Raw genomic sequence first — 12,042 nt, 5'->3', positions numbered from 1 at the left:
GCGACCACTGTCTCTGCGTGACCTAGCAAATATTTTTTTAATTAAATTTATTTCTTATACAGCAGGTTCTTATTAGTTATCTATTTTATACATATTAATGTATATGACCTAGCAAATATTTGTTTATCAAATAGTACCAAACTGCAGACACAGGAGAAGATCTGAAAACTGAGTCAAAGTTCCGCTTTTGTAAGAGACATTTATATTTATAAGGGAAACCTCTATTTGCAAGGGTGTCTCCCTCTCTGTATCAGGAATAGCAAGATAACCAAATCTCTAGAAACTTATCAATGGAGAAGGCCCTGACTTAAATATTCATAACAACCATACCCTGGTTTACCCTGCTTTGCCTGAAAACGGCCCATAACTGATCTAAACCTGGTCACGATCCTTGTCCTTGAACAGGTCTCAGTAATTAATGATCTAAAGGGAACAAAAGAATGCAGGAACAAAGGACTGTTATCAGGCAAGAGAAGTAACAATAGCAAAGATAGTAAATCAGTGGGAAAGACTCCCAGTTCTGTTTCTGTGGTAAAGATTAGCCTGAAGCACATTCTCTAGCTGGCTTGCAGAATTTAAATTCAAGTGCTCAACCACCAGATCAACCGGAGCCTAAGGGATGATAATGTTGACCCTTTATGACCCTTGTGACTTTGACTAAAGCTTGAACCCTGCTGACCTTTGCCGCAATTCTATGCTGAATTCTCCTCTGTTCAAGCCCCTTCATGAATATGCATGTACTCTTAGCTTAAAATTTCCCCAGTTTTGCTGCTCTGGGAGACACTGCTTTGGGAAAGAGCCCTGGTGTTCTCCGGATTTGCTGCAAGTAGTAAAGCAGAAAATTCTGAGAAATGAGGACTGCCATAAATTCCTTCTCCAGGGGAATTTTATGGCCATGAAGAAGATGGAAAGTCAGAACCAAGATGAGTCTGCACAAAGATACTTCACTAAAATAACCCTTGTGTTTTATTAATTTCCCCGTGTATTTTCTTCCCACAATTTACATATCTGAAGCAAGGTCCTGGTACGACACGCCAGCGGCAGATGGCAGGCAGGACATGCCAATAGTCTTCGCTCCCAGGGGAAGAGGGAGGTTACAGGTTATGGGGGGAATTGACATCCGATTGGCTCATCGGTTGCCAGGGAAACCAGAGGGCCGTGCCCCTCACCGCTCCTTTGATAAGCTATCATAGTGGAGATAGTTCCGATCTAAAGATTAGAACAGTCACTAGATGGGGCCGGGGCAAGTACACAGGTATTTACTGATTAGGATGTATGATTAAGAGGGAAGGTCAGTCAGGTGAGTAGGGTGTAGGTGAAGCAGGCACTGGTCGAGCAGGGGATGAAGGTACAGAGAGCAAGAGAACAGCCATCTTGGGTGGCCTAATCATACAACGTGTGTGTACATGGGGGTAAGGCAGGCATGTAGGGCATTGGGCATGATTTTAAGGAATGTAGGTTAATCTACACCTAGTTATACATTAGCTCCCATCCATCCCACCCCTAAACTATGCTGAGCCCCCAAGTGGGGCCTTCATAAAAGAGAGGCTGCAGTTCCTGAAGTGGGTGATGGCAGGAATGAATGAATGAGAAGTATGGAGAGGATGGTACTTAATGAAGGCCACCTTCCAGGTTAAAAGAGGGAGAGCAGAGACCCTGGAACTACTGGATCACGGACTGTTATCCTAGGCCCCAAACCTGAACTCGAATGCAAATATGTGTATGTGTACAGGTTTCTAAGGAGTTTATCCAGATCTTTCATCCGTTCTTACAAGGATCTGTGAACCCACCTGTTAAGAATCTCCCACCCTAGACTTTAAGGGGAGATGGTCAGAAACAGCAGACCAGCGCCCTTGGCTTTGAACTATGGTGAGCTTTTAAACGGTGTGTTTAATTTGTGAGTTTAGCCCTTCTGTCAGTGCTGAGTCTGCAGAATTTTCCTGAGAAAGAAAGGGACTGTCAGGGAAATTTGTGCTTCAAAGGAAAATTATAGCACACCCTTTTGTGTCATCTGATTCTGTGAGAGCTATTTTACAATTCTCTAGATTGTAGATATGATAGCAATAGAAAATAACTCCTGTCTATAGACATGCAAATTAATTGTCTACTGGTGGGACATTTTCTCCCTCCCTAGTCCACCCTCCCCACCAATCCCTAACCGTGTAACAGCCAGTTTGGGCCCTATTTACACTTTAATTTCAATATTCCTGACCTATAAATGGCCTCCATTCTTCGAATTCTCCTTTGAATTGTAGTAACACCTCACCAGTTACCTCGTTAGTGAGTTAAATAAAATCTTTTCAAAGGGGTTCATTTTTATACTTGTATGAGAGTCACGATTGTATATTTTTGGGGAAAATTACCCTTTAATAAGACCTTTGTTCTTTATTTGACTGGAAGGAATTTCTAGTGCCACCTCCATAACCATGGCAACCGAAGCATAAGGCAAACAAACCCACAGAATTCCTAAATCTCCCACAGCCTACCCTTTGGGGTGACCAGAGGGGAACAGCACTAGGCTCCTTCCCCTTCCCTCTCGTTCCTTCCCTTCTTCCTCCTTTTGCTCCCCACCCTCTTCCCTTCCTCTCTTCGATTCTCTTCCTCCTCAAGGGCGCCCGCGACCCAGGGGCTAGAATAGTGGCGGGGGCGCGGGGGCGGCTACGGGCCGCTGAGACGCGCCCGAGACCGGGCCGCCCACACCCGGGCCAGCCTCCGGTGTCGCAGGGGGACGCTCTGAGCTTGCAGTGGAAGGAGGGTTTCCTGAAAAGAAGGAACATTACAAGTTTCTAGTCAGTAAGAGCAAAAAACTAAGCATTTTTTTCGGCAAGAAAATTCGGGTTGTTTCAATGTAGCGATAAAAATAACAGGCAAAAACCATGTGGAAAGTGTGCAGGAAGCTGCCGTGTAGGCATTGGTGGTTCAGTGGTAGAATTCTCGCCTGCCACGCGGGAGGCCCGGGTTCGATTCCCGGCCAATGCAGAGAGCCTTTTGTTTTCAAAAAATCCTTCCAATTTTCAAAATGCTCTCGTTTTGAACTCGGATACTTTATACATTCGAATTTTGACCTACTCGTATATTTTGTGACCATAAGACCCGGAGTCACTTCTGCAAGGTGAAAGGGGCAGGCTGGCTGGAGACGGGCTGTTTTCCTAAAAGAAACATCCAATTTTCTGTGTTCAGAATATATGGAGTCAATCTGCTCTGGATTCATTCTTCTGTTTGAAGCATGAGTAAAGCCAGCGAATGGGCTCTGATGGAAAGAAAACTTTTTCCAACTTATAAAAACAGCTCTCTTTAAATAAAAATATAATAAAGGAATTACTGCGAACCCTAGCCGTCGCGTTCAGCAGAGTGGCGCAGCGGAAGCGTGCTGGGCCCATAACCCAGAGGTCGATGGATCGAAACCATCCTCTGCTAGGTGCTTCTTTTTTTTTTTTTTCGGGGTGGGGGTGGGGGGGAAACGAGGTACCGTAGTCTTAGCAGCCCTGTTTCCCTTCTTTCTGTACCTCATGAAAATGTGGGTAATTCAGGGGTAGATTTTTATCCCAAGAAAATTTTGTGACGAAAATAATTCACAAATCAGAAAGTCTCTAATGTCAGGTGCCCCATCTCAGGGAGCAGAGAATTAATATTCATCCATCCGCTGAAAGGTGCCCATCTTTACCTACTACTGTATTGTAAAAGAGAATTTAAATTTAGAGTTAAAAAGAACCATATATAGCTGATTTCAGTTTCAGAGATTTGGTTAAAGGGAGCTGGGGTTTATTTAAAATGACAGTTTTCAACAGTCTCTCCCCCCTGCTCTGTTTTCCTCCTTAGCACTTATCACTATGTAATATATAGTATATTTTATTTATTCATTCAGTATTTAGTCCCCCTGTGGTTCCTGTAGTATCTACAACATGGCCTGTCACATCTTGGGCGTTGCTCGTTTGTTAAATACGTTAAAAGCTACGATTTCTAATACACCAAAGATGACTATTCTTCGTTATTCTTCACCTTCTTCTTTCACCTTCTAAAAAAGTACAAAAGAGTACAAAAATTACCACACAGAATCTATCTACTACTTAACATTATGGTATATAAACTACAAATTTCTTTTATATTTAAGGAAAACAACAACAACATAAAATTGAAGTACTCTTCAGCTGCAAACCCAGTCCTAATATCCCCTTTCTCAGGGCAACTCTACTATGAATTCGATGTGCATATCTCCCATTCCTTTTTTTTTTTTTAATGAATAATTTTTATTTGCAAAGAGCCTGAGAACAACTCATATTACAGTTTTCATTTAAATAACACAAAGCTTATTTTCAAAAGCATTGACAAAGTGCCCACATAAAAGGCTTTCCTTTATGATACCATTGACAGTAAGTCTATTTCTATGTAATAATCTATAACTAAACATATGAGTATACCTAATGTCTACATAAATGTCTGGACTGAGAGGCCAAAGGGCCATATTTAATTTTCAGTTGGTTCTAAAGTGAAGGCAACGTCTTTATGAACCTGGCGATAGAGGTTTTAGAAATCCAGTCATTAAAGTTCTTTTATCAACTGTATTTAATTTTTTTTTTTTTTTGTATTTAAAGTTTTTTCCACATGAAAATCCTATCACAGTAAAGAATCACTTTAGGTACCAGGCGAGATCTCATTTCATTTTCAGTCTTGCTTACATGGATGCCCATGGCAGACACAATTTCCATCTGAGGTGTTTCAGTAACAAGCTTTCTAATCTCACAGATCACCAGAGGAACATGTGATTAATCAAAAGGAAAAAATTGCCCAGAAAGATGAAACATTATTCACTATTTTCTTCTGGGTTCTATTTAAGAAATAAATTTTCAGTCGGTTCTTGGATATTGTAACCATAGACTGAGCATCTTCTCACAGTGGCAAATTCATGCTTACCTGGAATTTCTTATTGACATGCATAAAAATGAAAAGAGAAGAGCTCTATTATGATAGTGTCGACGAAAAATTAAATCAGCCGATCTCAGAAAGAAATGGAAAACTTTCTTCAAGCCAAATTGAGGATTATAACCAGGGAACAGCCTCTCAGAAAGCTCCAAGAACTGTTCCGCCCATTAGAAGTCAAAACACAGTTATATAAGTTTTTTGAGACAGAGGGCTGTACATCAAACGACGTATTATTGACAGTTTACACAATTCAGATCTGCAAGTACAAGTTGTGGGTTATCATGGCTCCTTACAAGATCAAGAAGGAAGGTTTTCTTTTAAGGAGTTGTCTTGTTGGCGATAGGAGAATGTTGTTCTTTACGGTTGAGGCCAGTATTTCTGCTGATGGGAGTGGTTTGGTGGATGCATCATGCAGACACACAATGCACAGTGGAGGGGGGAGGGGGAGGGGGAGGGAGGTGGGGGCGGGGGCGCGGGGAGCGGAGCCCAAACGTCAGAGAAAATTTTTTATGTTTAAATTTTTCTTGTCTTGCCATAAAACGTGAATTTTATTTCACAATAGTCATTTTATTGTGGGGCCGGGCCTCCAAGCACACTCTCTGTGTATAGCACATCTCCCACAAAAAGCATTTTGCGAGATTGAAACAAAGTTTGTCATCTGTTACATTTGTTAGCAGTAGCTTCAAGTGACCTGGAAGAAGGAGACTTATTTTTAGAAACAGATTATTTCTGCTGGAAGAGAGACTTCAGAGATCACTTTTAGTTCAGGAACAGACCAGGAAGATGAGACCGTCCAGTAAATTACACAGAATGTGGTAGCAGTGGCAGCAGGGCTGGGTGGTGGATAAAACCCAAGCCTTCTGATTCCGCAAAGTGTTATTCTTCAATTACAGTCTTCACTTCATAGCTTTGGATGCCGACTATAGAGATTTCCAAATCTCAGAATTTCCTAGAGAGGCCTAGAAACTGCTTGTGTGAGGCAATAATCTGCTGGCTGAGAGTTGAGTGTCTATTCAATAAGGTTTGGAGGAAGAAAATGGGACTGGGACCAGTTTACCTTTGTCCCCCTCCTTCCTGTCCACACCCATCACCTGGAATCATTTGCATTTTATTAATTATCTACAACTTACATTCTATCTCTGAGTTGTAAAATAGCCTAATCACTCAAAGGCGATCAAAGATGCACACCTCCATAGATCATATAATCCTGGAGGCTCAGCCACGTGGCCCCACCCCACCGGGCACCACTGAAAGGACTCCCTGGGAGCTGTCGACTGAAAAAAAATGCACAACCTAAAAGTTGAGAATTATGTTTTATTCCGTGGACCTTCTGAGGACTTAAGCCCAGGTTGCAGCCTCTCAGATAGCTTTGAGGGACTGCTGTGAAGAGGTAAGGGAGTAGCCAAGATATATAGGAGTTCAAACAAACAAACAAACACCGGGTGGTCTAGCATCAAAATATCACTGCTAATTAAAGAAAACCAGACATCACAAGTTAATGAATTTAGCGCGTTTTTCTGTGTGGGAAGATGCAAGAGTCTGGGCTCATTGAAATCGTTCCTTTGATATGTATCTTAACTACCTAGAGCCAGTATCCTGCTTTTCTCCATCCTGAAGCCCCTCAGGGTGCACAGTCAGTGCGTGGCAGTGGCTGATGGCTTGATGGCTGCGGTAAAATCCTTCGTTTACTGATATGGCAGGTGACAGTTTTTGTCCACAGATCCCATTCACACACTTCCAAGTTTGGTAACTTATTCTGACAACTCATACACATTCTGTTAATAATCTTCCTTTCCCCTTATACTTCTTCAATGCCAAGTTTTCATTCTCAGGCCTGCTTTTATTGCTATACTGACCAGTGGAATTCCAGGATCTAGCCTTGAAAACACAGACAGTTTTTAGTGCTGGAGAGAGGAACAGATCCTGTAGGGCTTCCTAAAATGGCTATTTCTGATGATGTTCAAAGACATTGACCTCAGAGATTGTTACTATGACCCATGTTACTACGAAGTAACATTTAAATTGTAAAAGTCTGTAAGTGATCGTCTTTCGCAAAGAAAATGTCTTGCCCTAGTAATAAGCTGCTAATTGGCAGCTCCTTTTTTCCTCAAGATCTTTATTTTTGTGATATTTGTTAATCAGAAGAAGACAATTGGTTTTTCCTACTTCTCCCATATGCGTGGAAATAAAGTAAAAAAATATTAAAAGAAATCAGTGATTCACTAGAGAGCTGATTTCAACAGAATTTGAGTCTGTGCCTCATGTAAATAGAGGAAACAAGGAGCTAAAGGAGAGAGAGGGGCAAGCTGGGTTCAGGGAACAAGGGTGGGCCATTTGCAGAAGGCAGTGGAACCAGGAAGGGAAGAGGTGGAGCTTCCGCTAAGATCCTTACCGCCTCCACCTTCCCCTTTCATTTTATTCATTGTAAGATAGGAGAAATAAGAACAGTTACTAAAAAAAATTTAAAAAAGGAGAAAAATTTGAAAGGAACAAAGAAAAGTAGGTAGAGGAGAATACATCACAGTAAGACAAATATAACATAATTAGAAAAGAATAAGTTTATTTATTAACTATTTAATCTACAATAAACTATTCCAAACAACTTTCACCACTTTTACCTCATTGTTGGTAGGGAGCTGAAATTTTTTTATTATTTGTTTAGTTCACTTTTTTATCCATTTACTTAAATTGCCAAAAAAAAAAAAAAAAAAGCTGTTGAATGCCTGCTGTGTGTGTGACCCTCTGCTCTGTCTAGAGCTGCCAAGTGCGAAACAGATTCTTTTCAGTTGAGGATTTAGGAGGATAGGGAGATCCAGGCATTTGATCTGGGTTTTGGTGGTATGGACAGTGTACTGGACAGCTTGACATGGACACAGAAATCGCTGTTAATGTCCAGAGTTCTCCAGCTGTGGGATTAAGGTTTTCAGGAAGCTTTCAGGTATTTTTTGTTTAGTCCACACTATTATACATTTTTTATTAGTTGTGATGAAATAAAATTCATATTTTATGGCAAGACAAGAAAATTTTAAACATAAAATTTTTCTTTGCCTATTTGGGCCTCCTCCCTCCCCTTTAGTGTGTGTTGTACATCTGTATTAACCAGATCTCCCTAGGAGATAACATTCCTTATTAATCTCATCAGGGTCACTATTCCTTAGGAGATAACCTTCCGTCGTAATCTCATAAGGGGCCATGATGGCCCTGACCCACTACTTGATTTGTATGCATAGATCTGGATTGTGTAAACTGTCAATAACATGTCATTGTATGTACAGGTCTCAGTCTCAAAAACTTAACTGTGCTTTGATCTTTAACGGGTGGAACAGTCTCTCAGAACTTTCTGAGAGACTGTTCCTGGGTTATCAGCCGCAATTTGGCTTGAATAAAAGTTTCCATTTCTTTCTTAGATTGACCGATTAATTTTTTTGTTGACAACTGCCAATTTGGAAAATTTGAAGTATTCCTTATTAAAATGCAAATCCTCTTGAAAAAATTGAAAGACTCACTGACCCTGAGCCTGCAGCCCCACGAGGCAACAGTCAAGTGAAATCATAGTGTATAGGCTCTGCAGCCTTCAGTTTTCTGCAGTTCCCACTGGTCCCCTTAGTTTCCAAGTGTGAGTTGGCATTTATCAGCATCCTTGTGCTGTGGTTGTTCATAGGGTAGTATTAAGAGAACAGTGAAATATGCTACTAAAACTGGGAAGGTGAAATACAGTGTCAGAAGTCTTTGTACTTCAAGAAAAATAGCAAAGAGCACCTTGTAGCCAGTTTTGCTTTTACCTGCTAGGCCCCCATGAGCATTTGACTTTTAACCTCTGGTTTAGGGTATATCACAACTGTCTCTTTAGCTGCAGTTAAAGCTAAATGTAAACATTTTATGAAAGACAATTTGGAATAGAAAGTTGGGATCAAAGCATGGAAAAAATGGCCTAAATGCCAAAATGGACTCAATCGTGTTCCCTCAAAATTCCTTTGTTTTGAGCCCTAACCCCAAAGTAACTATATTTGGAGATAGGGCCTTTAAAGAGGTAATTAAGGTTAAATGAGATCATTAGGGTAGGGTCCTAATCCGAAAGCCCTGGTATCTTTATAAGAAAAGGAAAAGACTCCAGGGGTGCAGACACACAGAAAAAAGAGTATGTGAGGACACAGCAAGACAGCCAGCTGCAAGCCAAGGAGGGAAACCAGTCCTGCCGACACCTTAACCTTGGACTTCTAGCCTCCAGAACTGTGAGAAAATAAATTTTTGTTGTTTAAGACACCCAGTGTGTGGTATTTTGTTGTGGCAGTGCTAGCAAACTAATACAAGCATTTTAATAGGATGTTTGTTTGGACTTAGGCAGTAGAAACTGTCAAAGCAGGACTAAGAGACAGAAACGTTTGGAAAGGAAAAAAAAAGTCTACCTGCAAAGAGGTCAAGAGTCAGACTTTGAGGAAAACACACACACACACAAGTATTTAAACTGGTGTGTGTTGGAGGGGGGAGCTGCAAAATGACTGAGGTTCCCACGTGCACGTTGGCCTGTTCATGGTGGAAAAATTGCAACTCAACATGGTAATTATTATCCTGACAAGTCCTGACACATCTTCAAAGAGCAGTCTAGCAAAAATCAGGGTATCATTGTTCTGTCAGGTGTTTAGGTTTACAGAAAACATTCAAGTATTTATTACTTTGAGGACCAGAACTAGGGTGAGCAGGACCCTATTATTTTTTATTTATTTTAGGGTGCATAATATTTTGATTTCTTTTTTAAAATTTTATTCCTTTTTATTTCCACAGCTCTGACCAGAGCACAAAACAATACCTCTCTCTCTCTCTCACATGCGCACAAGTGACTCTTGAAGTGACTAACAAATCCGGCGGTTAAAGGGAGACAGAAATGATCACTCTACTCATCCTAACTCACTGTTAGTAAAAAGTTGAAGTTAGGAAGCATTTCAGCTGGATCTGGAAAACACGACGCCTTGGATCGGTCCTTCTGTTTTCTTGCCACAAGATGGCAGAAGAGGGCAATACTTCTTATTTCACCCACTCTGAAGGTAATTATCCCTCTGATCTCTTAACAGTGGAAGAAAAAAATCTCGGAAGAAGCAAATAATAGAAAGAGGGGATGAATATGATGCTGATGAGTTCAGGATGAAATTAGGGGACTGCTCTCCACCAAGTAGGGTAGCTTGTCGGTGGGTTTTGTCGCCAACTCCCAAGACCTAATGACAGGGGCGCAGGGACTGGAAAAAGAATCTCATCTTAGAGAAGTGAATGACAAACCCGTATATTTTGCAGACCCATTGACCTGTTGGCATGAATTCCTGGAGGCTTGTTGTCTGTGACAGGGACAAGACTGTTCGTCTGACATAGGGTCTATACCTACAACTTTAAGGAAAGTGACAATAGGGAAAGAGAGGAAATGTTACAGCCTGGAGGGGGGATGTGGTAGTAGGGGCTTATTTTGCTGTTAATGGGGGAAAAAAAGATTTACAATAGCAGTCATTTACTGGTGAGAGGGGATGACAGGGTAGAGGAAAATGTTAATGCTTCCAACTGCAAAAAAAAAGAATTTAGGCATTGTTGAAAGGTGCAGGGGAGGGGGGAATTGAAGGACTTTCGATCATGCCTTGAGACTCCATTCCCTAATATTCCTAGTTAGCCCATGCGTTAAGTAAGTACGCCCTTCTCTTAAATACTGAGTTCTCTGACTTCTATCGCGGGATTTTAAATCGTGGACTCTAAAGTCACTGCCAGATAACTACTCCCCCAGCCTAGCGAGTCCTGGCATATCTCCTTCCGGCACATCGATTAAACATTGGAAGAACGCGGCTTTCCCAAATTGCTGGGTTCCTTGTTCAAACTTTTCTCCTTAAGGAACGTCCCTGACCTTTAGTATTCCCGTTGCACTTTGACATAAATCACTTCAACTCACCCTAAGATCTCCGTAGGATAGGCAAGTCTAATGTTACCGTACCCATTCTGTAGTGGATGAGAGATAGACACCGAGAGGTTAATTTCGCCCAGGATTCGACTGCAGAACACAGTACCCTTAATTGTCAGCTTTATGGCTCTTGGTTCCAGAGCCCGGTGCATTTCCGCAGATAAAGCAAGTCATCCTTTTACTTTCGAGAAAATTTCTTCAAAACGCACAACCCTGATGGCAGACTATCTGGCCAATTGCAGCCCACGGCGGGCTTTTCAAATAGTGCTTCTGCCCAATCAGAGACGGGGAGCGTTCCTTGCGTTGAAAAAGTGTAAACAAAAGCGAAATTTTGGCTATTGCAGCTGAGGGCAAAACTGAAAATCTTTTTCAAAGGACACCAAAGAATCCACACTAAATTTGCATGACACTGCATAAATGCGTATACTAGAATATTTACGGAGGGCTTTTTAAGTTTTTACCCCGTTTTCCGCTCCCAAACCAACCCCCTACTCTCCCGAGAGAAACTAGACTACAGGCAAGTGTACCGGCTATTTCTCTGAAAGTGTAGGTGGCTCTGAAAAGAGCCTTTGGGTCATGTGTGGCAGCGGGCTGGCTCACTTGGAGCTGGTGTACTTGGTGACAGCCTTAGTGCCCTCGGACACGGCGTGCTTGGCCAGCTCCCCGGGCAGCAGCAGGCGCACGGCCGTCTGGATCTCCCTGGAGGTGATGGTCGAACGCTTGTTGTAATGCGCCAGGCGCGACGACTCGCCCGCGATGCGCTCGAAAATGTCGTTGACAAACGAGTTCATGATGCCCATGGCCTTGGACGAGATGCCGGTGTCCGGGTGGACCTGCTTCAGCACTTTGTACACGTAGATAGAGTAGCTCTCCTTGCGGCTGCGCTTGCGCTTCTTTCCATCTTTCTTCTGGGCCTTGGTCACCGCTTTCTTGGACCCCTTCTTCGGAGCCGGGGCAGATTTAGCCGACTCAGGCATGATGAAAAAAATTACAAGATTCCCGAGAAGCAAAGAGAGAATAGTGAATCGATCGAGTCCTTTTTATTTACAAATCCATATGCAAATAAGGTTTGGTAAAGTTCTTCGTCGGATTGGCGAATATTAGTGATGACGTTTTTCAATATTGTCCAATCAGAACGCGCATTATTAGGAACTGCATTTGCCTTGTTTAAAATGGGACAGCAACTCTGG

At 42.0% G+C, this 12,042-nt stretch overlaps 1 protein-coding gene and 2 non-coding genes across 3 annotated transcripts; 2 read left to right on the top strand and 1 right to left on the bottom strand.

Annotated features, from left to right (window-relative positions):
• The first annotated feature begins 2,908 nt into the window (after positions 1-2,908).
• Positions 2,909-2,979, top strand: TRNAG-GCC (transfer RNA glycine (anticodon GCC)). The gene has a single exon. It is a non-coding gene; the product is annotated as a tRNA-Gly (tRNA).
• Positions 2,980-3,345: 366 nt separating this feature from the next.
• Positions 3,346-3,417, top strand: TRNAM-CAU (transfer RNA methionine (anticodon CAU)). Its single transcript has one exon. It is a non-coding gene; the product is annotated as a tRNA-Met (tRNA).
• Positions 3,418-11,421: 8,004 nt separating this feature from the next.
• LOC132432749 (histone H2B type 2-E-like) lies at positions 11,422-11,848 on the bottom strand. The gene has a single exon (XM_060023501.1). It carries the CDS (start codon positions 11,827-11,829, stop codon positions 11,449-11,451), a length of 381 nt encoding a protein of 126 aa, XP_059879484.1. The 5' UTR covers positions 11,830-11,848; the 3' UTR covers positions 11,422-11,448.
• Positions 11,849-12,042: the final 194 nt, after the last annotated feature.

This window comes from Delphinus delphis, chromosome 10 (assembly GCF_949987515.2).
Source record: "Delphinus delphis chromosome 10, mDelDel1.2, whole genome shotgun sequence".
Classification (NCBI taxonomy): Eukaryota; Metazoa; Chordata; class Mammalia; order Artiodactyla; family Delphinidae; genus Delphinus; species Delphinus delphis.
The sequence above is the reverse complement of the archived record's forward strand: the minus strand, read 5'-3'. Positions and strand labels throughout refer to the sequence as shown.

What these genes read in the sequence shown, in the direction of transcription:
- LOC132432749 (XM_060023501.1), bottom strand. Translation starts at nt 11,829, where the DNA reads ATGCCTGAGTCGGCTAAATCTGCCCCGGCTCCGAAGAAGGGGTCCAAG.